The 26776-nt window shown below is 48.9% G+C and overlaps 2 protein-coding genes across 16 annotated transcripts in view; both read right to left on the minus strand.

Moving 5' to 3' along the window:
- Positions 1 to 319: 319 nt before the first annotated feature.
- Positions 320 to 21060, minus strand: Taok2 (TAO kinase 2). Of its 6 annotated transcripts, none has more exons than XM_028775193.1 (19): positions 20988 to 21060; positions 15411 to 15577; positions 15161 to 15232; positions 14965 to 15066; positions 14323 to 14368; positions 14113 to 14209; positions 13839 to 13952; positions 13645 to 13736; positions 11366 to 11459; positions 11187 to 11268; positions 10386 to 10553; positions 9978 to 10244; positions 9632 to 9790; positions 7459 to 7824; positions 7166 to 7369; positions 6246 to 6485; positions 2967 to 3179; positions 1632 to 1814; positions 320 to 1547 (listed from the first exon to the last, which is right to left on the minus strand). In XM_028775193.1, the coding sequence occupies exons 2-19, from the start codon at positions 15540 to 15542 to the stop codon at positions 1029 to 1031; spliced, it is 3150 nt and encodes a 1049-aa protein (XP_028631026.1). In that variant the 5' UTR covers positions 15543 to 15577; positions 20988 to 21060; the 3' UTR covers positions 320 to 1028. The 6 variants fall into 6 exon arrangements, with proteins under 6 accessions (XP_028631026.1, XP_028631024.1, XP_028631025.1 ...); XM_028775191.1 differs by having other exon boundaries at positions 9978 to 10262; XM_028775192.1 differs by lacking the exon at positions 20988 to 21060 and adding an exon at positions 18675 to 19731 and having other exon boundaries at positions 9978 to 10262.
- Tmem219 (transmembrane protein 219) overlaps positions 20997 to 26776 on the minus strand; it is a 30732-nt gene continuing 24952 nt past the window's right edge. For 8 of the 10 annotated variants that reach the window (XM_028775198.1, XM_028775200.1, XM_028775199.1 and 5 more), the window contains 3 exons: positions 25961 to 26190; positions 23430 to 23599; positions 20997 to 21095 (listed from right to left, as the gene is read on the minus strand). In XM_028775198.1, the coding sequence (XP_028631031.1) occupies positions 23462 to 23599; positions 25961 to 26190 (368 nt within the window). In that variant the 3' untranslated portion in view covers positions 20997 to 21095; positions 23430 to 23461. Of the gene's footprint in view, positions 21096 to 22734; positions 22851 to 23407; positions 23600 to 25960; positions 26191 to 26776 lie in introns of all 10 variants that reach the window. The other 2 variants (XR_003712361.1, XR_003712362.1) reach the window with 2 other exon arrangements.

Genomic DNA, 26776 nt, shown 5'->3' on the forward strand with positions numbered 1-26776 from the left:
CTCAACCCCAACAACACACACACTCTCAGGCTCAGTTCATCTGCCTTCCCATGCCGCCAGGGACTCTATGCCTCATAGAGGTAGATACAGTAGACCTGACTGGCCAATCAGAGCCTGACAAACCTTGCTCACACCAAGCGGGCAGGCATAGTAAGATAGTCATGGGACCCCAAAGGAAACCAGAATAAGGGTTCAACAAGCTGATGTCCTTCCAGCCATATGTGCACTCACTAAAATCACAAGAACTTCAATCACATCACCCAATTAAGCCACTAATAAATTCTTCACACATACCTTAGACAAAAATGGAGAAGTCCTGTGGTCTGTTAGAATAACCAACAGTTTATTAAAAGCTTGCCCTAGGGCTCTGTGCCAGCCCCATAGCTGAGAGGGGCTCCCTTGACTGCTCCCAGGCTTGGCAGCAGCCCTTTCCAAGGTCCTTCCCTTGTCCCCCGCCCCAGCCCGGACCCCAATTTAAAAAAAAAAAAAAGACAAGACGGCACAGGACGTCAGACAGCAACAGGAGAATGGTGAGACCCAGGCACCCTGACCGCAAGACCACTGCTCCTTCTGGAGGAAGGCCTCCTCCCATTCTCCTTGCTTTGGCACCAGACCTGCTCTGCCATTCCACCAGGTCTGGGGGCCCTGTTGTCCCCAGTTCATGGTCCCATCACAAGGGTTGTATAATTCTCTGAATATAATATATCTAGACCCACCCTTCCCCTCCCCTAGGGGACCAGATGAATATTTGACACTCACAGTTCCCACCTTTTGTAGGTGGTGATGGAGGGAGACCCTGGCACCATGGCGGGGAGGCAGGGCTCCTGGTCAGCTTTGGGGCACCAATGTCCAAGCTGGCCTGGGGTCACTGGCCAGCCCCAAGAAGCTCATGAGATGAGGAGGTCTGATGGGGGAGCTGGAGTCAACATCCTGTCCCCACCACTGGGTAGGCTTCAAGCACACTGCCTGTAGGATCAGGCACCACCCACTCCCACCTTGCCCTATTCCTCTGCTCACCACCCTGTACTTCAGGAATAGAAGTGGGAGGAGCCGTTGAGGATGTGGGAAGCAACACTGGTGCTTCGGCTCAGTGGCCCTGGCACTGCAGCAGGCGGGCCAACGTTCTCACCACTGCTGCCCCCTGACGCTGCCCGCCTTAGGGGTTGAGGACTGTTTCTTAGCAGCAGGAGAGCCCCTCCACGGGGTGTTCCACTCTGTGTTGGAGGCCCTAGCCAGTTTGGAGGCCCTGGGGGAGCCAGCAGAGCTGGCTGACGCCAAGCTGGCGGGGGCATGCCTGGTGGAGGAGGGCCATGGCTCCAATGGGCCCCTGAACGGGGAACTGGACGGGAGGGCCAGGCAGGGGCTGGAGGTGGAGCAGGATAGCCCTGGGCAGCAGCTTCGGCTGGAATGCCCCCCAGAGCCATGCTGGAGAAACCCAGCCTCATGCTCTCAGCATCGAAGGCCTCAATCTCACGGGCCTGCCGTTCAAGCAAACTCCGGATGCGTTCCGAACGCCCTGTCTGGAGGGCCAGCAGCTCTTCTTCCACCTGGGACACCCAGAACAGGGGTGAGTCCTGGAACAGAGAGCCTGCCCTTCCTTTCCCATCTTGGGGGGGGGTCAAACCCCTTACCCGTTGCTCTAGCAGTGCCCTCCGCAGAGCTACTCTCTGTTCCAGCTCTCTCAGCTCCCGCTCATGCTGGCTCTCTGTGCGGATCTTGATTTTGCTCTGGTAAGCATTAAGGAGCTCCAGCTCCTGTTGGAGCTGCTGCCGCAGGGCCTGAAACTCTGCCTCTTGGGTCTCATCAAGCCGGAGCTGGAAGACAGGGAGAACAGGGTTTAGGGACCTCCTCCTCTGTCCCCACCATCCTCCCCTGCCCCAGTAGGCCTGGGCCCTAAGGTGGCAAGGAGCGGCAGTCTCAACCTCTATGAGAATGGAAGATGGTCATACCCTGTGGCACAGCAATTACACTTGCAGGAATCTATCCCCCAGGTATACTTGCACATGTGCTCCAAGTGTTCACGGAAGCGTTGTGATAGCAAAATGCTGGAAACAACCTAAATGTCCACCAATAAGGGATGGGTTAAATAAATTATGGTACATCCATTCCATGGAAAATTCTATACTGTAAAAAACTGAGATAGACATGTGACATGGAATGATGTCCAAGAGATACAGGTGGAAAAGAAGTCAGAAAACTATGCAAAGTTTGATTCTACTGTGTTTTAAAATTCCTATAAAATCTTCCAAATATGCACTGGAAACTCTACAAGTTAATCATTACAAAATTACCTCTGAGAAGTGGGCCTGAGTGAGAATGGGGCCCTCTAGCTCTTTGGACTCAATGTGCATTTGAAGCAGCCCACTCCAGTGCTGTGTACAGTTTTCCTAAGAGATTCTTTCCAGATTCCTGAAGTCTGAGTAAAATGGTCTGAGGGTCACACTCACTGTAATCTGCTTCCCTGCTCCCTGTTCACACAAGGTAAACTCAGGTCCAGAAAAAAAAGTTACAGCCAATACTTTCTTTGGTGGTTCTTGGCAGAGCAGGCAGGGTGATGACTTTTTTTTTGTTGTTGTTTTTTTTTTTTTTTTTTTTTTTTTTGTCTTTTTCGAGACAGGGTTTCTCTGTGTAGTCCTGGCTGTCCTGGAACTCACTCTGTAGACCTGGCTGGCCTCGAACTCAGAAATCCACCTGCCTCTGCCTCCCAAGTGCTGGGATTAAAGGTGTGCGCCACCACTGCTCGGCGCAGGGTGACTTTCTTAAGATATTAGGAAAATAGTAAGAGCAATAATAAGGCCACTAAGGAGAATATAAGACAAAACCACTATGGAAAATGTTAGTAGTGAAAGACACCCAAGTTTCCTAAGTCCAAAAGTTCTGTTCACATCTCCCACCTTCCTTTGCCGCAATAGAATTTAAAGTAAAAGCCAACCTCCACAGTCTCCCTCCCAGACCCCAGGCCTCACCGCCTGTGAGCTGAGCATCTCTGAAATGGACTGGTCATACTGCTCGGCCAGGATTGCCAGCTTGCGAGTCTGTTCCTCCTTGAGCCGCTTAAGAAGGCTCTTGTGCTGAGCTTTGGGTGTGGTCTCCAGCAAGTGTGCCCGAAGAGCCTTGTATTGCCGTGTCTGGATCTTACACGTCTCCTGGAACTGCTTCTTGATCTGCAGCTCTTTTGACTGTGCAGTGAACGGATCAAGGGGAAATGGGGCAGGGGAGAAGGAGAGGAGGAGGAGGAAGAAGAGGAACAACGAGGGGAAAGGAAGAAAAGGAGGAAGGAGACAGAAGCAGAGACAGGGAGAGGGAGAGAAACAGAAAACATGTTAGACAGAGGGGGCGGGGGGAGCTGTACACAGACAGACAATGGAGAGATGGAACTGTTGAGAGATGAAGAAAGTCTCCATGGGCAAGAGAGGTGGAGGAACGAGAGGTTCTGAGTCCATCCAGAGTTACTCAGGATGCACAAGAAGAGACAGAAAGATCTTACAGACAGGAAGCTGAGAATCTTTAGAGGGCTGAGTACACAAAAGCAGCTCTGGTCATGCAAAGAGGGAAGGAGAAAACATTGCCCTGGGATAGAAGCACGTGATTACGTTTAAGAATATAAAGACTGAGTGAAAGACCAAGGCACACACAACATCCACGAAAGGGTAATACATCTAAGGGCAGGCAGAGGATCGCCCAGGTCCAGTACCTCAAAGAAGACAGGAAGCAGCACTGGGCTGAGGAATGGGTAAGAGGGTGCCCCGTATCAGGCCACTGAAGGGAAAGGGCAGCAGAGAGTGGCCAGAAAAGATCTGAGAAGTTCCGATGGGCGCAGCTGCCCCCCCTAACCAGATCCATAATTGCGCTCAGCCCGACAAAGTCAGCCCCAACTCCAAGCCCACAGCAATCCCAGACCTCTTGTTCGTACATTCTACCTGGTCCCAACTCACCACCCTTGACTGGAGGATCTGTGGTCCCAACCCCCAACCCTGTACACTAATGCCTGACCCAGGTGAGAGGCACAGCTCCAAACCATGTAAGCAATAGGTTCACAGTAAAGGAAGGGGCAAAAAGACCAAAAGCCTTTAATCCTAAGTACTTTCTGGAGGGTCCCACAGACAGGTGGGACTGAGATCAGGAAGCTCTGTGGAAGCTCCACAGGAGCTCACAGCCCAGAGCTGTTTGTGGTCATGGTACAATGAATCTATGAAGGCAGAGAGGATGAGGCTGAGGTGTGAAAGGAGTGAAGACAACGGAGATGGGGTGAAGAGGTCATGGAGCTGAGGGCCAGGGTCCAGAATCAGGGCAAACCAGGGAGGCTAGGCGGCAGGACAAAGCAGACAGAGGCAGCCTGGGCCAAAGGTGTAGTTCCGCTCAGATATTTTATTTGTGTTTTTCTTTTTTTTTTTTTCTTTTCTTTTTTGGTGGAGGGGAAGGGGACAGGTTGGAAGGGAGACAGAAAAACAAAATCAAAGAGGGAAAACCCCCATGACTTCCCTCCCTGCCACCCCTGGCCCCAGGCCTGAGCCGATGAGGGTGAGGATGAGCACACACACAGCAGGGGACAGCAATAACTTAGGGGACTGGGGAAAACACAGAGTGTCATTTCTGGACTCCACAGTAGAGGAGGCTGCCTGTCTAGAGATCTAGATCTGGGGCCGGGATTGGACTTGGGGAAACATACTAAAGAAGACAGGTCAGAAGGGGAGAGACTGGGGGACTGGAGACGCTTTACTGAGTCATGGGAGATAAAGTGCTCAGTGCCCTAAATTTGGGTGGAGGGTTGGAATTGGTTACCTCCAGGGAGGCAGGGCCCTGCGGGTCTGAGATCTCCGCCCAGCTACAGTCCCTGGTGATAGCTGCCGGGAAGCAGAGAGCCCAAGACGGCGTTGGCTGCGTGGTAGCAGACGAGGGATCCGACTGGGCCGTTCACCCTTAAGCAGGCCCCAGCTGGCTAGTATATGAACAGCCCAGGGGGGCAAGCAAGAAGCTAATCTGTGGCTAGCTCGTGCTAGGCGCCAGTTCCAGCCCTTGCACAGAGCCCAAACTCTCGCTAACAGAGCTAGTGGGTGTTGAGTAGTGCGAGGATTTCCCTGACGGGGCCAAGGGACAGGTAGTCGACTTCGGAAACCATTCTTATTGGTCTTAGGGTACAGGGCAAACAGCCCCCGGTCTCCCACAGCCCCACAGCCCTGTAGGGCCCGAAAGACCATGGGTGACAGGCGTAGCAGAACCCGTAACCAGAGTCGAGAGATGCCACGACGCATCTGGGGACCTTGCTGCCGTACCCATTTGCCCCCAGCTGCCATAGCTGCCAGAGGTAAAGCCAGGCTGGGCCAAGCTAGGAGCCAGGCAGCCCCAAGGCCCAGAGGCACACCCATAAGGCCTCTGCGCCAGCTCAGGCTAAGGACAGCCCCCAGTGCAGTGCCCTGAGCCAGGAGTAAGAACAGACTGGGAGGCAGGTGTAGAGCTGTACAAAGGAACAGGTAGGAGGCCCCCAGGCCCACTAGTCCTACCTCAAGGGCCAGCAGTGCTGCCTGCAAGCCACCTCCACCCTGGGCTGCCAGCAATGGGAGTAGCAGCAGAAGGAGTAGGGGCAGGAGGCCAGAAGAGGACCCCACTGCAAAGGAGAGGCCAGCCAGGAGGCCATGAGACAGGAGTCCAGGGAGCTGGCTAGCAGGGTACTGTCTCAGATGTGATGGAGGTGGCTCTGGGGGTATATCTGGAGAAGGACAGCCATCTCCAGGGTCCCTGGGGGTTCCAATTGGAGCCCCTCCCTCCTCTTCCTCCTCCTCTTCCTCCTCAGGGACTGGAGTCAGAACTGGACCCTGGACCCAGCCAAGCTTGAACTCCATATCCACAAGGTTTCCACCCTCCTTCTCCCACAGACTCCATGCCCCAGCCTCTTCCTGGCCAATAATATTTCTCTCCTGGGATGCCAGTGATGGGACTCTAACCTCCTTCATCTCCTCAGATATATCCCAATCTTCCTCATTAACCAGACTATGTTTTTGTGGGCTGGAACTAAAGGTTCCCATTTCTTCCCCCAGAATCCTCTGCTCCACTGGCTCCAAGGTAGTCCCTTCCTTTCCCAGAATCCTTCTCTCTGGCACTGTTTCCTCCTCCTCTCCCAGCATCCTTTGGTCCAGGATTGCCTCCTGGCCAGATGAGCAGGGCTGCTCTTCACTAGGGGTGCCTGTGCTGAGTGGTCCCAGAGCCCCAGTAGCAGGGGGGCCCATGGGTAGCTGGCCTGCACGTACTTTGAGGCTCTTGGGCTGCTGGCGAACCTGGGCCGCGTGCTTCTGCCGCAACTCTTGCTCTCGTCGCTTGTTGTACTCCAGCTGGTTGCCTAGCTCTGTCTGGTGCTGAAGGCGGGTGAGTTCAGCACGTGTGCGCTGGACAGCCTGGAGCTGCCGTAGCTCCAGCTCTCGGGTAGCCTCATGCTGCCGTAAGAGCAGAGCACACTCCAAGTCCTTCTGTGTCTGTTTCTTATTCAAGTCCTAAGGCAGAGAAGAGATAAAACTCAGTGCCCAGTTGTTGGGAGCCGACTCTGAGCAGAAAGCGGCTATCATCTTTGCAGCCATCTCAGGCCATATACCCTGACAAGAGACTTTTCAACAGCCCACAACAGCTGAGCACACTCTGATAAAACATCATGGTTTTCTCATATATCTTGTTTTGTTGTTTAATGCCCCAGCTGCAAGGCGCACGTGGTAAAGCATCTTCAGCTGCATTCCCCTGCTTGTGCTTATATATACCCAGGATTTCCTTTCAATAAAGGGGGGACTTGAACAGACTCTCTGTCTTGTCTCCATTCTTCGCATCTCTTATCCCTCCATCCCCACTCTCTCTCTCTTGCTAGACCCTGACCTGCAGGCTGGAGCACCAGCACGGGCCGGGACAAAGTGGCCCCCAAAGTGGGGCAGCTCAGGCAGTTACACCCAGTGAAGAAGCCTTCTTGATATTGAAGAATTAAGGGTACAAAACTGTTTAGTAGAGAGGAAGTAAAGAATGAGACAAGAAAGGGCATCCTCTCAGGGCCCGGTGGGGACAGAAAGCAAGAAGGATGCTGAAAAGGAGGCAAATCAAAGTACTAGGAGGGCAGACGAGAAAGAAGACACTAGAGGCAAATGAGAGAAGAGACCATGTGGAGAGAGAAAGGCAGGTGGGTCAGGTCTACCTCTCGAAGCAGGTCCTGATCTAGGCTGTGCCGAGCCAGCAGCATCTTGCGCTTGTATTGGCGACATTGAAGCTCGAAGTACTGGCGTTGCCTCCGTAGCAGCCCTGCCTCCTCTTCTGCCTGGCACTGTTGCAACTGTTCCTTCTGCCTCAACAGCCACTCAGCCTTCTCTCGTTTGGGTGTGCTAGGGTTCTCCTGGAGTTCCTGGCAGGGCAGTGGAGAAGTGGGTCAGTGCCTGCCACTGTCTTGCCTACCTGTTGGCCCTGGTTCACCCAGGGAAGTTCTGGTCAAACCTCTTTCAACTGCTCCTTCCGAAGTTTATAGGTTCGCTTCTGAGCCTCCAGAAGGGCAGCCAGCTCCTTCTTCTGCTGTCCCAGGATGTGCTGCTGGAACTTCCGCTCCTCAGCCTGAGCAGCTCGAGCTTCCTTCTCACCGATGGCCTGGTGCCTCCGGGCCAGCTTCTCAGCCTCAGTCCCAAAGCCAGCCCGCTGTGCCTCAAGCTCCCGCTGCAACCGCCCACTGTGCTCCTCACGTTCACCCCTCAGACGGGACTCCAGGGCTAGCAGTTGCTTCTGGTGCTGACGCCGCATCCGCTTGTAGCCACTCAGTTGCTCCCGAAGGGCCGAGTCCTGCTCATGCTCCTGGATCTGACGGCTGACCTAGGGTAGAAGAAAGGATAAACAGTGGGACTCAGCCCTAGCCCCATTTTACTCAGATATGGCGAAAAACAAGGCTCTCGGACTCATCTCATCATTAAGTGTCTTCTTCATACTTAAACTCTCTGAATCTATTTCCTCAAGTAAATAATTATCTACATCATGGATTGGGGTAGCAGACTGAGGTGATAAAAGGTGGTAAGCACAGGTCCTGGTCCAAACACAGAAACAATTCAGATTAGTGCAAAAGAATGAATAGGATGCTCCTGGGCTCTGATCCCAGCTCTGCCCATTAACATCACTTAATCTCAAGCAAATTAACTTCTCAAACTACCAATTCTCTCATCTGTTACATGGGGTAACATCTCTGCATAGCTAAGTGTGAGTGCCGGCTAGTATCCTCCCTTCAGCAAACACTACTGAGGGTCCATCATGCTCCAGGTACTAAGCAATCTTAGTACCTGGATCTAGGATCTAGGTTCTGATATATTAGATCAAGACCTCTGGTGGCTGGGCGGTGGTGGCGCACGCCTTTAATCCCAGCACTTGGGAGGCAGAGGCAGGCGGATTTCTGAGTTCGAGGCCAGCCTGGTCTACAGAGTGAGTTCCAGGACAGCCAGGGCTATACAGAGAAACCCTGTCTCAAAAAACCAAAAACAGTGGCTCTTAAGTAATCTAGGTTGCCATGGCCCAGGAAAACCCAATCTCTCTGCATAGTAGGACATAGCAGCAATAGCAGCTCAAGGGTGGTCCTAGCAATCCACTCCCAGTCACAAGCAAAATCTTGAAGAACACATCAGACTTGCCCAGTGGCCACCAAAGGGATTGTTGGTACTCAAATGCAGTCAAAACTGGAATGTAACCTAAAGGCTTATCAAGAGCAGGATCAGAAAGCTATGTTTTATGAGAAGCCTGAACTTGCTGGGCATGGTACCACATGCCTATAAATTCTAGGACTCAAGAAGGATCACAAATTCAAGGTTGAGCTACTTAACAAGAACCCATCTCAATAAGCAAATAACCCCTTTCTCCATGAATTGAGAAATATAAATTTTAGAAGATTAAGATCCTATTTACAGGAACAAAACCCTACCCAAGGGCAAGTATGTTAGACATCAGCCTCCCCAAGATATAGTAGCCTCAACTCTTTTTTTATATTCACTTTATGTCCTGATCACAGTCCCCTCCTTTCTCTCTTTCCAGTTCCATCCTTACAAGTCCCCCTTTCCCCACTCCCGTTCTCCTCAGAGAAGGGGAGCCCTCCTTTGAGTACCATACCACGCTAATGCAGCAGCCTCAACTCTTAAATGGGATTCAATCCTTTCCCTCCCAAGAGAGCCTGAAAGATTAAACATAAGCATGTGTGTAGGCCTGACAACAAGTCACTGACATGGGGCAGATTCCTAAACTCCACTCCTGCACTCTGAAGCACTGAATCCAGCAAACTTGCATACTGCCACTGGACTATCACAGCAGGGTAGATGTGCCTGTCCAGGCATGTAAAGCACCTGACTAGCCAGAGGAGTCCAGGAAAGTCTCCACAAGCTGTTATTTCAACAAGGCCTTGAAAGCAAACAGTTGGCCAGGCTGGGAATACTCAGATTACGCAGGGTGACCACGGCAATCTGCTTGGAGAAGGGAGCCAGCAAAGCGAGGGTAGAATCGAGCCTTAAACCATGGGCCACAGAGAAAGGGACTGCTACACTTCTGCCCGATGGATCAAGTACAAGAGCAAACATAAAAACAAAGAACAAAAACAAACAAACAAAAAAACCCTATCATGAAGCTGAGTGAAGATGGCCACACTTACCAGGGAGGCAGTACGAATGGTAGCAAAGTGGTCTCGGTTGCGGCAATAAGCTCTGCGGCGAGCAGAGGAGGAGGTGGAGGTGGGAGGGGCTGCAGGTGGTTGGAGTGGACCTGGGGTCATCTCTGGCTGGTAAGGATCATCATATAGGTTGTCTGAGCCCTAGAAAAAGGAAAGAAGAAAGGGATGCCCTTGGACCAGGTGCCAATGGACCTGAAGGGTACCTAAGGAGGGTCCTTCAGTCTGACAGGAGCAGACACACTGGAGAACAGGGACCTAGTCAGTTCCTGAGCAAATCAGCTCAGGCTTGGCCTTGTGTCCACTAAGCTGCTCAGGGTGACTTGCATACCGGCAGCCGGTGGATGATGGAGCTGTGGGAAGTGACTGTATGCTCCCCCTCCTGCATCATGGCCATCTCTCGGGATTCAGGGCCTTCTTCTTCCTCTTCCTCTTCTTCTTCCTCTTCTTCTTCCTCCTCCTCTTCATTATCTGAGGCATCTGCTAGGCTGTTGACTGAACTGCTTTGGCTGGAGGCGCTGATGGACATGCTGGGCACTGAATGGCTACTCTCTAGACTGGTCAGTGTCCCTGCTCGGTGCATGTAAGGTTCTGCTTCCTGTGAACAGGGTGTGAGCTGTTGGGCAGGGAAAGGGAAGGACAAGGATATGGAGTAGCACAAGGAAAGAAGGTGAAGACAGATGGGGAAGAAGGGCCAAACCCTTCTCGGGTAGGGAGGTGTCAGATTAAGCTAGGTCACCTCCTCTTCCTCTGGGGCCTCAGCACCAGGGCCATTGGGTGCCTCTTGGAATAGTATCTTCTTCATCTTTCGGTATTGCAGGTTATCCAGTTCCCGTACAGCATCCTTGGTCCTCTGGATCAGGTCCATGATGACTGTGGGTGGTCGCTCCCGGAGCACAAAGCGGTGCTGGGGAAACAGAACACCTGAGATCTGCTGTCAGTTCTCTCTCAGCCCCTCTAGATTACATCCTTTCAGCATCTCCTAGCCTGAGGCCCCGCCCACTACAGCTGCATGCTCACCCTTGTCTTATCCTTCTTCCCACAGAAACTGTCTTTACTACCCAGTGTCATTTCTCCAGGCATTGCTGAAGGCAATATATTCAGGAGATCTAGATGCCAATCCAGCTCTGCTTACCAAAGGCCAAGTGCCATTGGATGAATCATAAGACCTCTTCAGGCCCTCAAATGTTATCCTTTAAAACCCAGCAGGTCAATCCAGCAGTCTGCTCATGTTAACTAGGTCTTCTCAAGACACACTGGGTCTGAGAAGGGAATGTGCCTCCCGAAGATTGGAAAACTTAAAAACATCTAAGGGAGATCATATACTTATGGTCTCTGACTAAGAAAAATGTGAAAATAAATTATTACTTAAATTCAGACAGCATGGCAGATAAAATCTAGCAAGACACAGGGAAGTGAGGCATCAGGGCCTGGGGCAAAATAGATAAAAGGAGCTTCCTGGATGAACAATTGAGAATCACTGATAGGAGTTTTCTGTGGCTCTACCAGCCACCAGTTCTAGAACACTAAATGTGCTCACCTTCAAGAGAACCTCTGAGGTTGGTCTGTCTTGAGGGATTTTCTGAAGACAGGAGTCAACAAAATTCCGGAAGTACTCAGACCTGATATCGCAGAATGTAAGAGATAGGAGGAGAGGGCATGAGCCAGGCAGCCAGATCCTATGACCTAACCCTTTGGCCCAGAAACTCTGGTCCTCACCAGTGTCCTGACTGGAGAGCAGGAGATTCATTCTGTGCAATGTGGTATAAGGCACTCATTGCATTCATGTTAAACAGTGGTGGCTTCCGCTCCGCTACAGAGGACAGAGGAAGGTGAAAAAGAGGAAGATGATCAGAAACTAAAAGGAACTCCAAACAGCTTGGGTTCAAATCCCATCTTCCTGGCTTTCTTCCTGTTAGACCTTGAGCAATTCCTGATCTTTCTGCATCTTAATTTCCCCTCAGTAAAACGTAATGTTCATTTGATCTGCTGCACATGGGCAGAGTAGAGACAAAAAAACACAGCAAAAGGCATAAAGAAGCACACAGATATCAGCCCAACTAGTATGTATGAGGGCCTAATAAAGACCAAAACCTATAGTGTAGGAAAGAGAAACAAAAACACATGTACTTTGCTCAAGAAAGTTCCAGTCTAAAATGAACTGAACAAGTAGCATTGGGGAGGACTCAGGGTGTAGCTTAGTGCTGAATGTTCTATGCCAGCCTCTAGACTTGATCCCCCAAACCACCAAAACAAAATGCAACTAACACCAAATTAAAGTTGCTAATTGTGGTAAGGGGAAAACAGATAAATGGCTAGGAAACTAAGGAAAGGGAGAACTAAAGGCGAGCCAGGAGCTCCTTATAGTTCAGACAAATGTCTTGTTGCTTTTTTACCTAAATAGTGATTTAATTACCAACAACTTACAAGAATGTAAATTTCCAGTTTTCCTTTAAGAATCAGATATGGTAAAAGGAGTTGGAACTATACATCAGTGGTCCTTTAAAGGAACAGAGACCTCCAGCTTGCCCTGACTTCCCTCAACACTGTTCCACTGACACAGTACTGGCTGCCATTTCTAATCAGGCTTTCCAATAATGGAGAACTAGTTCTATGTATCCACATCTCTATAAAATCTAGGAATATAATACTTCTCTGTGATCTGTTCCATACATTTCACCACCTGTTTGGTCATGGCCTCAAATGGTAAATGCAACATATGTGGAAAAAAAGGGCAAGAGTACAACCAACTCTCTCACACAATATAAATCAAGGCAAGAAAGTGGGCAGGCTCTTAACATGTTCCACATGTGCAGAGCCCATGAAAGAAAGAGGAAATAGAGGCTCTAGCTGATTTAAAGGAAGCTGGGGGTAGTTATGATTTAGGAGGCAACAAAGCGACAGAGGACTCTGAGCAGGGAGTACACAGACTGCACTGGGCCTAGGCAGACCTCTCTGGCATCAGTTCATCAAGAGACTATAAAGAAGAAACTAGGAGGCAGAGGCAGGTGGATCTCTGAGTTCAAGGCTAGCCTGGTCTACAGAGTAAGTTCCAGTACAGCCAGGGATACACAGAGAAAGAAAAAAAAAAAAAAAAAAACCCTGTCTCAAGGATGCTGGTAGGGGAAGAGTGGCAGAGGAAAGATCTCTGCAGGAAGCAGTCAGTTTGAACTACTCTTTTCTGAGACAATTACTTCATGCTTGGTATTGTGTAGAGGACTTACAAGCATTACCCCATTAGACAACTGCTTCAGTAATCCAGATTGGCAAAGAGCTCCAACATAGCTCCAAGACCTCAGGTACTCCACTGGGCCTAACTTTTAAGACCTCTCAACTCATTCCTCTGTATTATACATGTAGTTCCAAAAGCTAGTCTCAGGTTTGCCCTTATCTATAAACTTCTGCAATGCTGCTTTCTGGTCTAGAATGTTCTGTCCTGCATCTTTCTACCAGCTCTTGGTCTTGAAGGTTTATTTAAACATCTCTACCACATACATGGCTTCCTCAGCCCTTAAACTAGATGAATTTTTATCTCTGTACCACTGTTCCCCAGTGATGGAAAACACATCTAGCTTTCCCTACTTGAATGCATTTTTAATGAGGGTAGGAACTTTACCCCTGTATCCCCAGAACTTAGCACATTGGGCACTTAAAATAGATTTAGAACCCAGATAATAGACAAAAAGCAAGATATTACTGCTGTAATATCTTTAGGTGTAAGAACTGGTGGGGGGGACCTCACATGGTGGCACACACCTTTAATCTCAGAACTCAGGAGGCAGTTGGATCTCTGAGTTCAAGGCCAGTCTGGACTACAGACTGAGTTTCAGGACAGACAGAGAAACCCTGTCTGGAAAAACAAAACAAAATAAAATGCAGGGTTTGACTGTTGCTTGGATTAAAGCTCCAGAATAGTAAAAATGGACAAGAACCTAGAGCCTGGGGTCCATGGGAAGGGAAGTGGAGAGCAAGCTGAGAAGGTAGAGAGACATCCTTACCTAGCTCAATACAGGTTATCCCCAAGGACCAGACATCCACTTTGCCATCATATTGTCCCTCATCCATGGCTAGGATCACCTCTGGAGCCATCCTGGGAGGACAACAGAAGAGAATGGCTAACACTGAACCCAGCTCCTACAGTTCTCATTTCCAGCATTTGGGTGTCATCCCACTTCCCACCTCTTCCACTCACCAGTATGGAGTGCCCACAAAAGAGTTGGCAGGTGCCATGATAGACGCAGAGCCAAAGTCCCCCAGTTTTACCAAGCCTGGTTCTGACAGCAAGATGTTTCCAGCCTTCACATCTCTGACAGAGGCAAAGTGCAGAGATGAGAAACACATCTCAGAAAAGATGTGGGGGTGGCCGTGGGGGTGAGGTTAGCAGCACCCAAGACAATCAGAGCTCAGCAAAATGAGAACTGGCATACAAAGTATCCTATTCTCAGCTATAGTTGGTACCATCATACCTATGGATCATGTTGTGTGAGTGTAGATATGCCAGGCCCTGAAGTGCCCCATGGGTCACAGCTGCAATCTCTACCTCCTGCAGGGGCTTCTTGTGCACTGTAGAAGAAAGCAAAATAACAAACTGAGGGACCACAGGGGGATGGAATAAGCTACTTTCTCCTATAGCTTTCTTGCTGATCTTCCTTATCTCCACTTTCAGATTTACCTACCTTCTAGAAGGTCAGAAGCTGAGCCCAGGCAGTACTCCATCACCAGCTAAGGAAGGGGTCAAGTGTTAGAGAGCATCAGACTCTGGCCACCCCCAGCCCAGCTCCCTTGAGCAAAAAATCAAAACAGAACTTTCTTGTTTATCTTCCACTGAGGCAATGTCAAAAGGGTGATAGAGAAGACGGGCAGGTAGAGAAAACAAGCGGTGGTGGGAGTGTCTCTGGATTCAAGGCACCCCCACCAAAGATTCCAGGACTCCTGCCACTGCTCCCATCTCGGCTCCTTTAGAGACCCATTAGTCGCTGCCTTCTAAAGACCGCACTATCTATGCAACTCGGGGTCGGCCTCTTCTGCACCTACACAGATGTTCATTTGTTTGTTTTTCTTTTTAATATAGGATCTCACTGTGTAGTTTTGGCCCAGGCTGGCCCAAAACTCACTAGGTAGTACAGACTGGCTTGGAACTCAGAGATCCACTTGTGTCTGCCTCCTCAGTGTGGGGATTAGAGGTGTGTGCCACCATGCCTGGCTCATTGGTTTTTCTGAGGACTAACAGAGTCAGAAAGAGACTGCCCGCTTAAAATGCTGGACCAGGAAAAGATGGACCTGAGCAAAACTGTTACAGCAGTTGTGGGACAGCTCACCCAAGCTGTGTGCTCCCTCAGGTAACAGCCCCGGTACTGAATGGTATTAGGATGCCGTAGCTTCTGTAAGAACCGCACCTCCTTGATGATATCCTGCCATTTCTAGAAGGTCAACAGAGGAAGGGGTTACCCAGGCTGCATGTTGAGACTAGGGCCCTCTGCCCTCCACGACCTGATCTTAATGAACCTGACTCACCTCATTTGACTGCTTCCCACTATAGGACATCTTCTTGATGGCCACCACCTCACTGTTCCGGACATCCCGGGCCTAGAGGACCAGATTGAACGGTGGGAAAGACCACTTTGGGGCATGGGGTGAAAGAGGACCTGCTAAGCTAGTAGGAGAGGGTGGAAAGGACTGTTGTGGTGGAGTGGTGCAGAGGCCTAGAGACCCACAGGTTTAAAAAGACTAAGTCCTGCTTTACCCTTTTCAAGACCCAACTCACAAAGTACACCGCTCCAAAGCTGCCATGGCCGATTTCCCGGAGGTCAGAGAAAAGCTTCTCAGGGTCATCCTTGAAGAAAAGCTCAGCTACATCAGGGTCCTTCAGGCTCCCGGCCCGGCCCCCAGCTGGCATGATGGCCCCTGGGGGCCCTGAGATTGGGATCTTGCCTGGAAAAAGTAAATAGGACCCTTAGAGTAAAGACAGGGCCCAGAGGGAGAGGAAGGTCCTCCCTCAGGTTTCTGCTTCCCTCCCCTCATTTACTGATGAGGGGGAGGTACTGCTGAGGAAAGGTGGGGGGGGGGCTGTTAGGAACAACATCAAAGGTCAAAAAAAAAAAAAAATTGCCCCCCCCCCCCCCAGCGGGGGGGGGGGGGGGGGAGTGGCTGGTGGTCTCTAGAGTTCCTAAAACTGCCAGACAGATAATTCTGGGGAGTCAAGCATCCTCATCAGCCCCCTCAGCCCTCAGTAGTTTCTCAGCTCCCTACACACTGCCATTCCCCTCAAGCATAAAGGTTTCTGTGTCTCAGCCAGAGTTTCAAATCCCAACATGTCCTGTCCCAGGAGTTCTCATAGTCTATTGATTTCCAGCACCTTCCTGTACCCTTGGTGCTGAGGCTATCTCCTCCTTCAAGCTTTCAAACACTGGATGAGAACAGGAAACAGTCAGGCCGGATGTGGTGGAAATCCGGCCATTGTTACAAGTGGGTACTGGCCTAAAGGGACAAGGAGACTCATTTTCAAAAAACGCAGGGACACTGTGGCAGGGAGAACATCTAGAATAGGAACAGTAGGGACTGGCCTGACTGTGGGGGCCTTTGTGTTCTGGGCTGTCTTACTTGTCCAGTCCATCTGCATCAGCAGCATCCATGAGAATGGGATGCTGTAGGTTACAGATAGCATTCATCGAGCATGGGCACAGAACAGCTCACATGCAGCTCCTCTCACTGGGCTCCTACAACCTTACGGATAAACACTATTGTTACATTTATCCTTTATAGAGTAAACAGGTTCTGAAAAGGACAATGATTTGCCACCACCAGGTATCCAGAACAATTATATGAAACTAGCAAGGTATGATCAAGATCACTATTTTCCAGACAGTCACTGAGGCAAAGAAGAAAAAGGCTTTCCCAAGGTCACAGAACAGGACCTTTTCCTTTCAGGGTCAGGACAGAGTTTTGTTAGGAGGCAACTAAGCCCAGCCTCCCTTTTTTAGGAGAACCTCCCAGATCATTCCAGCCCTTGATGGGTGGGAGCTCCAAAGCAAACTCAAAAACAAACTCCAAAGCAAAGTTGCCACAGGGTACTAGAACCGGAACACACAGGGATGTTAGGATAGGCTTTTTTAAAGGACTAATGGAAATTTAGACACAAAGAGCCCTCAGCAGAGTTGGACTCCCGAGGCAGAGTTCTAGCTACTTAAAAGTACCTAACAATTTGAGCATATAATTATATTCTGTACTGCATTGTTTCCTGTCCATGTTGTTAATTTTGTCTCCTTAGCTCAACTGGAAGCTAGAGGGTAGAAATGGAGCTTGAGTCTTTGGTAGGCCCCTGGGGTGTAAAAGGTTCAGAATTGATTGACTGGTTGCCCTCAGCAGCTCTTAGTCTGCTCAAGGCAGGCCCCCTTCTCTTGGAGCAACAGTGGCCCCCGCCCCTCACCACACACCCACACAAAAGGCAGGACATCACAACTTGCCAAGGGAACCCTCATGACTTCTTAACCAGCAACAAGCCCAAGATCGCCAACTCAGAACCTCAAGCCACATGAAGAGTACCAGCCATTGTAAAAACATCATACGGGCCCCCTTCCTTACAATAACATTTGGGCAATTACCATGGTCTAGGATAAATCATAATCACCTTCTAAAACCCATGTTGCAAAAGAAGCTCTAAACTGACTTACCAGTATATCCCATCTGCAACCTATAGAAAGAGCTTCAGGTAAGTTCCTTATACTTCTCTTTGGTAAATAGATTACAGAATTTGACAATGTGAGATCTCACTCATACTCAGAACACTTTGTAGACACTAAACAAATGGGTTTTCTTTCTCTGATTCCAGAGTTAACAGAGGCTTTAATCTTGGGAACAAGGGGGGATAGAGAGGGGATCATTCTAACAGCTAAGAAAAGGCACTAAAGCCTTTTTTTTTTTTTTTTTTTTTAGCAGAGTGAGCTATCTCTGGAACACAGGCCATAGTGTGGGATCAGGGTAAAAATGAAGGTCACGTTAGAAAAATACCCATGAGGAAGAAGCACAAAACAGAGCTTCCTCTCAGGAAAAGCTCCTTCTGGAAAGGAAGATCATTACACCCTCATTTTTAAACCTCATCCTGATACATTCTCTTGTGGGCCCCTGATCAAGCCCAGGCTCAGAAGTGGGTAACCAGTCAGGGACAAGGCTTGGGTTAAAATCCTGAATCTGCCACTGAGTGACCTTGAACAACTTCTCTGGGCATCAATGTTCTCAACTGTAAAATGGGAAGACAATAATAAAAGAGTTCCCACCGGTTGAGTAGGAATGAGTGTAGCATAGGAAAAAAATGTATGCAAAAGTACTCTGTAAAGGACAGGCCACTTGACAAATATGAGGTATTTACACCATCACAGCAAAAGACAGGGAGGTAAATGCAGCTGGAGGAATATTACCAAGGGTGCGCCTGCACACACGCACACACACACGCACACATGCACACACACACACCTTTGCAAGGACAAAAACTCCAACTAAACCAAGCCAGAAAAGAATATAAGCTCCCAGAGTGGTAGCTTGCACCTGTAGTCAAAACAGTAGAGAGGTTAAAAACTGCCTCCAGTTCAAAGCCAGATCGACCACCCAGAGCTACAGAAAGGCTGTCTCAATCTAAATAAATAAATAAGTCAGTCCACCTACGTGGGAATCAACACCCTAGAACAGTCTGGAAAAAAAAAAGAGTATAATAAAATCATGGAGAAGAGGTGGTTGTGAGGGCAAAATTAATAAGGGAGAAGACTAGAAAGGTGGAAACCCATTTGATTAGCTAAGCATCCTAGGGCGTGACCCTTGGTGACATGACAGGCTCTGTCACCTGAGGGTACCCCTTCAACCAGACACAATGAAGGGAAGAAAAAGGGAGAAAAGGTAGCAACAGAAGGCAAGGCTGGCCAGAGACTGACCATGGGCCCAGCAGGAATTCCCCATCCTGAGGAGAGGGCCTACCCAGCCCCAGCTTCTCCGAATGGAGCTGACTAGAAAGACTCATGCCCATGCACCCGTGTCTCACCTGGTAGGGGTCACTATGGTGCCCCAGCGCCTCCGCTTCCGCCTGGGGTACTCCAGTTGCTCTGACAAGCAGGGAGAGGGGCAAGGAGACCTTCCCCCTCGCCACCTCTTCCTCAGCTTTCGCCCTTCCTGAGGGGCGGGCCCGGGAAGCCTCCCCTGGAGGGGAGGGGGTGACAACCTGATCTGACCTCGCGGTCCAGTCCTCCCCCAACTCGAGGGCGACAGTTGCTGAATCCCGGATTTCCGATTGTGGGGTCTGAGCCCCGTATATTTGCAAGGGCTAAAAATGAGTCCGATATTTGAACGCTCGGAAGATGAACCCCGGATATTGGTGCACACAGGGTCCTGAATCCCAGGTATTTTAAATTCTATAAAACAGAGACCCAGGTTTGTAAAGGTTGGGACTTGCGTCCCAGATAACTGATATACGAGGGCTTGATACCTGGGTATCTGAGAAACAAGAAACCAAGCCCCAAAATTTGGGACCCAGGGGCCTGAGCCCCAGGTCTTTGGCCACGACAAGGGGCCCACCCCGAGGTCGCCCGGCTGCACGGCCCCTCTAAGGCTGGGGTCCGAGAGTGACAGCCCCAACTCCAGCCCTGGCCTACTCCCTTTCCCGTCCTCTCTGTCCGAAACAGCTGAAGGACTGTAGCCGAGACGCTGCTGATCGTCCCTGCGCCTCACTCCCTTTCCTTTTCGTCTCAGCTTCTCACCGCACCACAGCCCTGCTCTCGTCCCGGCCTCCCTCTCTCTCTCCCTCTCTCTTCCTCCCAATTCCAAGATGGAGACCGGGCGGGAGCGCGCAGGCGCGGTATGCACGCCGGGCCAAAGGAGGTGGGGTCCCAAAGGAAGTAGCTCCGCCCCTCGCTTGTAGCTGCCGCGGCCCAGACGACAAGCTGCCCTCAAGCCCAAGTGCGCGCGCGCCCCGCCACGCGGATCTTGGGTGGGAAGAGGAGAGGAGAAAGGCTTGGCTTGCTTGGGGTGGAGCCCAAGCGCGCTGTCCGAGGACTGCTGGTGGAGAGAGCTGTGGCGCATGCGCCCGCCACGCTTTCGCGCTGCGACTGAGCTTGTTGCTAGGGGAAGCTCTGAGGGGGCGCGCTAGGAAGGAAAGCTGAGGTCTGCGCCTGCGTGCAGGGTAAAGACTGAAAGGAGTTAAGCAAGGCTGCTGGCAGCTGGGCGCGGGAAAGGCGGGAAACTGGACCATTATGATGTTTATAAGTATCTAAACTAAACCTGAGCTCCCAAGTCCTAGAATGATGTGCCAAAGTTGGGAAAACCCAATGGGTCAAATCCCTACAGGAAAACTGAGGGTTGTATAACTTGCGAAAACTCATGAAGCATTTATGTCAAAGCATAAACAGAATCATCAATTTACGTTCATGGAAGAAAACAAGTGGCAAAGTAGCACAGTCATATTCACAGTATGTCTAAAGAGTATAGTTCTGGCTTAATGCTTACAATTCCAGCACTCAGCAAGCTGAGTCTGAGGCAGGAGGATACAAGTTCTGCAGAGCATGTAACTTAACGGAGTTCCAATATCAAAAACAAAAACCAAACACACACACAAACAAAAGCCTCAAGTATTTTCCAAAGCAAATTCACAAACACGGTCAAAGTGATCTATGCCAACTTGTATTCCAAACTAAGGTCAACAAGGGTGAGAAGGATGCTTAGTCATCTGGAAACTAGAGAGGGTGACATCCAAAGATTTTGGAGTTCTAGGCCAGAGGCTCAGGCTTTTCATCCCAGCAACTTGAGAGGTAGAGTCAGGCAGATCTCTAAATTTGAGGCCAGCCTGGTCTACACAGTGAGTTCCAGGCCAGCCAGGGCTCTATACTGAGACAGAACAAAACAAGGCTGGGGATATTGTTCAGTGGTAGAGCGCTTGCCTAGTGTATGTGAGGCTGTATATTCAATCCATGGTGCCACAAAAGGGACAGGATCAAAATAGCTAAGCAGGTGCTTGCCATGGAAAGGGTGGAAACCTGTGTTCTATCCCCTGGATCCACGAAAAGGATGAAGAGGAGAACACAATTGCTCTGGAAGCCCCATGAACATGCTATGGCACATGCGTCATGAGCATGTGCACACCCAATAAGAAAAGAAAAATTCCCAGGACATGCGTTTCATCCCAGCACTTAGGTGGCAAGCCCAGGAGGATCTCTGAATTCAAGGCCAGCTTGGTCTACAGAGTGAGTTCCAGGAAACTCAGGGCTACACAGAGAAACTGTCTTGAAAAACAAAACAAAAAATCTTTTATATCAACAAGGAAAAATCCCCAGTGTTTACTTTAATCCAATCCCCAAATAAGTACCTTACACAATAGTAGTCAAAAGCCATTTATTTTCCTACAGTCCAGTTCTTCATTTTTTGTAATAGGTCTTCTAAACTCAGAAGTAGGCCCCAAGAATTTGATCTGTAACTGGAGAAAAGAAAACAGAACAGGTAAAAAAAAGGCCCTGGACGAATTTCTGCATGTATACAGAAATTACAGAGGAAGGGACATCTAGAGATAGGTTCTGGCACTCAATCCCACTGGGGTAGCCTTGGAACTCTAGGATCAACCAGCAGCCAAAAAGCTAGAAGCCTCTTCCCACTCCCAGTTGAATGGGTTCCACTGCTCACTACTGTAAGAAGATGGATGGTGGGGATTGGCCAAAAGGAAAGTTAACAATGTTCTCTTGAGCTTCCAGTTCCTCTGGGCTGGATTCATTCGACAGTCTAGGCTGTTTTGACTTCTCCCACAGTGATTTTCTAGCACACAGAGGTAAGCAGAACCTAGGGAAGGCTTAGGAGCTGGTTATATAGCATACAGCTTTCAAACTGGGTGAAACCCTCCCAGCAAGGTGGATTTTAGATTGCTTTCTTTCATTCAGTAAGAGGTTGTAAATTAGTAGTATCAGTACTATGAGGACCTCATCTACTACATTTCCAAGCTCTTTCCCTCCAAAGATCTAGTCAGTAGTGCACTAGCTTTCTAAGTGCACTAGTGACTGGATGAAGAAAACGCTTAAAGTGCTTGGGCAGAGAACGTAACAGGGATCACCATTCAGTAGATTCATTGGAGCTGTTTGAATAGAATTCCAGGAGAGCCAACAAGATGGCTCTATCACTAGGCTGACAACTTGAGTTTGAATCCCAGGATACACAGGATGAAAAGAGAGAATGACCACCAAACATGTGCTGTTCCATAAACACAAACACATGGCTCCCCCTCAAATAAGTACATAAAAATAATAATTTTGCCAGGGTTGGTGGTGCATGCCTTTAATCCCAGCACTCAGGAAACAGAGGCAGGGGGACTTTGGGGCCAGTCTAGCTTACATAGCAAGCTTCAGGCCAGCCGGGGCTACACAATGAGATCCTGTCTCAAAATGAGTAAGTTTCAAGGGAAAAAAAAAAAAAAACAAGAGTCCCCTATTTAGGGCAGATCATCACAGAGCTCCGCTAGTTCATCACTGCTGACGTGTGGGTGTATGAAGCTCAGCTCCACTCAATCTGACGATCAGAACACTACCTGGAAGACAGCAGTCACAGAAGATACGTATGAAAGCATATCTACTTAAAAAATAAGGCCCTGTGTGCTGGTACATGTCTTTAATCACAGAGCTTGAGAGCAGGGGTAGGTGGACCTCTGAATTTGAGGCCAGCTTGGTCTACACAATGTATCAAGTTCACTGAGGCTTCAAATGAGACCATGTTTCAAAACAAACAAAAAAACAAAACAAAAGTAAAAAGAGGCCCTGGTGGTTTGGTGGTTAAGAGCACTTACTGCTCTTGAAGAGAACGGGAGTTTAATTTCCAGCAACCACATCTGGCGGCTTAAAACCACCTCTAACTCCAGCACCAAGGGGTTCGCCCCCCTCTTCTGGCTTCCTTGGGCACCTGTGCACATATGATGTACATAAATTCATGCAGGCACACACATATACACATAAATAAAAATAAATCTTAAAAAAATGTAAAGGTAGGGCCTTAGGGGGTTAAAAAAATGAAAAGACAAACAAATAAAATCAAACTATATCCATGCTTAGGGAGAGCTTTCACTTTAATAATCATACCTCCAATAGACTTCATTGACTTTGCCCCGTCAGTCACTAATCATACAGCTGCCACGACTGGTTGTATAATCGTGCAGGATAAAACAGGAGAACAGCTCACAGGGAGATCGAGAGGACTGTCAGGGAATATGGGAAGAGCAACCTTTCCTTTTCTTTTTTTCTTCTTTTTTCAAGACAGAGTTTCTCTGTGGAGCCCTGACTGTCCTGGAACTCACTCTGTAGACCAGGCTAACCCTGGACTCAGAGAGAACCAAATACCTCTACTTCTTTGGTTTTGGGATCAAAGGTGTATGCCACCATAACTCAGCTTAGGGGAGGCATCTGTATTGCTGATAACAAGTCTTTTTCTCCCTGGGTAGTGTCCACTTTATAATAATTTACCAAATTGTACTTTTATGGTTTTTCTTTTTACATGAAAAGTTATTTATTTCATCAATTCCATGAGAATCCACTCCATCTCTGACCTCCACATGTACACCATAGCACACGGGTGGACACACACAGAGAGAAAGAAAACAGTACAAGTAATAAAAATATTCTGTTTACAGAGAAGACTGTTCCCAGTTCCCAGGACACTGCTGAATAGGGCTCTCGGGGACTCACAGGAAGCTGTATTTGAGGATGGATTCTAAGGGTCTGCTTTACCAGGTTACAGCTGCTGTCCCTTCCCTACCTTAATTCCCACAGAGCCTCACCTGACAGCAGAGTGAGGCACAGTCCGTCGCCCTCATAGCCGCGTTCTAGACCAGTGGAATTCTGGGCGTGGATGGAAGCACACTGCTGTGGCACAGCAGAGAAAACCACAGAGCAGAACCAGGAAAAAGCCCAAGCCCAGCAGTCTGCTGCCACACAGAGCTAGCTCCTCCTAGTGGTGGGACAGAGAGGGAAGGGGAAATGGTTACAGGAGAGAGGGTTGGGAATCTTGGGAAGGTATCTTGTCCCATACCATGAAGAACAGAGACAGGCCTCCATGAGGCAGAGTCCTCCTGACACTTAGGGGCAGCTACGGGTCAGTGACAGATTCTTGCCCAATCATCAACTGAACTCTCAATGACTCCCCTGGAGTCATTTCTCCCCACATTCCACTTGTCTTCCTTCCTTCCTTCCTTCTCCCCTCCCTCCCTCCCTCCCTCCATCCCTCCCTCCCTCCCTTAAACAAGGTCTTATTATGCCTCAGGCTGGTCTCAAACTCTCATGTTCCTTCTGCCTTCAGCCTTCCGACTGCTTCGGTAACAGGTGTTTTCAAAGTATTTTTTTATATCTATATTTGTATGTAGGTGTTTGCACATTTATCTGTGCACTCCCTGCATACAATACCTGCAGGATCCAGAAGAGGGCTTCAGATCTCCTAGGACTGACCATAACAGATAATTGTAAGTTGCTATGTGGGTGCTGGGGAATAAACCCAAGTCCTTTGGTGGGGCAGTCTTTGAACTTAACCACTGAGCCATTTCTCCAGCCATAAAACTCTGGTTGCCAACAAATGCCTTTACTTGCTTCAGCCATCTTGACAGTCCTTCACATTTTAAAGACTATGCAAATAGAGCCAAATTCTGCTTCTCCAAATGGCCTTTTTAGAAAATTAATTAATTAATTACATTTGGTTTTTCAAGATAGGAACTCTGTAGACCAGGCTAGCCTAGGACTCAAGAGATCCATCTGCCTCTGTGTCCCTAGTTATCTGCTGGGATTATAGACATTGTGGTAGTTTGCATATGCTTGGCCCATAGCAGAGTGGTACTGTTGGAAAGTGTAGCCGTGTTGGAGGAAGTGTGTCACTGTTAGGGTGGGCTTTGAGGTTTCATATATATATGCTCAAGTCTGGCAAGAATCAGTCTGTTCCTGGCTGTAATCTGGTCAAGATGTGGAACTCTCAGCTCCTTCTCCAGCACCATGTCTGCCTGGACTCTGTCATGCTTCCTGCCTTGATGATAACAAACTGAACCTCTGAGCCTATAAGCCAGCCCCAATTAAATGTTGTCCTTTATAAGAGTTGCCCTTGGCCATGGTGTCTCTTCACATCAATGGACTAAGACAGGCACGCACGACCACCCCCTGGCACAAATGACCTTTTCAGTATGAGGGATGAGCATGTAGAAACCCTTTACTCAGTCTCCTCTGCCCTGCCGAGAGCTGCTTTCTCTTCCCTAAGGGCTCTGGATGGCCCCTACTTCAGTGTCAAACTGTAACACTTGTCTAACATTCACAGTAGCTCAGAACTGGCTCTAAGATCCAAGAGTTCTCCTGCTTCCTTCTACCTCATCCCTAAACACCTCCTGTGAGTCCCACAACAGAGAACTGCACTCCTTTCCTCATTGAAGGATCATTTTCCCAGGGAAAGGGGACTGGACTGCTGCCTTAATGCTGCCTCTAAACCAGCTGTGTGCCTTTAGGCAATTCATTCCCTCTCTAAGCCTTTTTCCTCATCTGCAAAATGGGATAATAGTACCTGTCTCACAGGACTACCTTAAGATCAAATGAGACAATACTTCATACTTTGAGACAATACAAATACTTTGTACAAATGAGACAATACAAATACTTTGTATACTATCGATTACTATACATAACTCTTTCTTACTAGAAATGTTCAAGTTAGGGTTAACTGTTCCTTGCTTTATGTCTGGGTAACACTCTGCTCATATCTCTATTACAGCAACTATCTCATTCTGCCTCTAATTATACTTCTGAATCTCTTTTGTTTCTTGTTGTTGTTTTGGTTTTTTAGACAGGATCATAATAACCCTGGCCATCCTGGAGCTGCCTACATAAACCAAGCTGGTCTCCAAGTCAGCAAACAGCAAATGGCTGTCTCTGATCAAATCTGTTTTGCATCAGGTACTGTGCTGAGTACTTTACGGTCATTCTTATTCAATCCCAGTTACTGAAATTTGTAGATTATATCTCATTTGTCTTTTGCAGATGAGGAAGCTGAATCCCAAGAGATTCCATGCTTGCTCTTAACATCATTGCCTGTAACCTAAGGCAGGATTATCAGAAAGTATGCTTGTTCACTCTTCTTCTTTTTAATACATGGTCATTATAAAACCCAGGCTAACCTCGAACTTTCAATCCTCCAGCCTCAGACTCTATAGTACCAGGATTGTAAAAGAGCATGGTACCACACCAGAGGAAGCCCATTCCTTCTCTACTAAGTAAAGCGGCCTCATCAACCCTTTCAGACAATGTTCCACATAAAACATTGAGGATCAACCTGTGCACTTACTGAAGTAAGCAGCTTGGTGAGCACAAGGCGCTCGTGGCTCCAGACCCTGACACACTCCTCATCCATCACTGGGGTCAGGATAGCATTTCCAGCTCCCTCTTCTGAGCAGGATATAGGTGGTTGGCTAGAGGGCAGGATTTCTGGAACTCCACTAAAATACAAGCAGGTCCCTGGAGTCCTTCCTGAGGCCACTCTGGCTGTGACAAGGACAGACTCTCTGGCAAAGGACCCTGCAGGAAGCACAAGACACAAGGTGGAAGACACAGTGGGGCTGGAGAGACGGCTAGCAGCAAAGAGCACTGGCTGCTCTTCCAGAGAACCTGGGTCTGCTTCCCAGTACACACATCTAGAGGTTTCTAACTGCCTGAAACTCCAGCTTCAAGGGATCTGATCCCCTCTTCAGGCTTCCTCTGGTAGACAGACACACACACACAGCATTCACAGTTATAAGCACATACACAAACCAGGTGTGATGGCACATGCCTTAAATGCCAGCACTCATGAGGCAGAGGCAGGCAGATCTCTGACTTTGAGGCCAGCCTGGTCTACAGAGTGAGTTCTAGGACAGCTTGGACTACAGAGTGAAACCCTATCTCGGAGGGGAAAAAAAAAAAAAGAAATGGAAAGAAAGAAAAGTAAAAAAATGAAAGAAGCCAGGCAGTGGTGTCGCACGCCTTTAATCCCAGCACTTCGGAGGCAGAGGCAGGCGGATTTCTGAGTTCGAGGTCGGCCTGGTCTACAGAGTGAGTTCCAGGACAGCCAGGGCTACACAGAGAAACCCTGTCTCAAAAAAAAAAAAAAAAAAAAAAAAAAAAA

The sequence above is a fragment of the Grammomys surdaster genome, unplaced genomic scaffold (assembly GCF_004785775.1).
Source record: "Grammomys surdaster isolate TR1022 unplaced genomic scaffold, NIH_TR_1.0 253, whole genome shotgun sequence".
In the NCBI taxonomy this organism is placed as follows: domain Eukaryota; kingdom Metazoa; phylum Chordata; class Mammalia; order Rodentia; family Muridae; genus Grammomys; species Grammomys surdaster.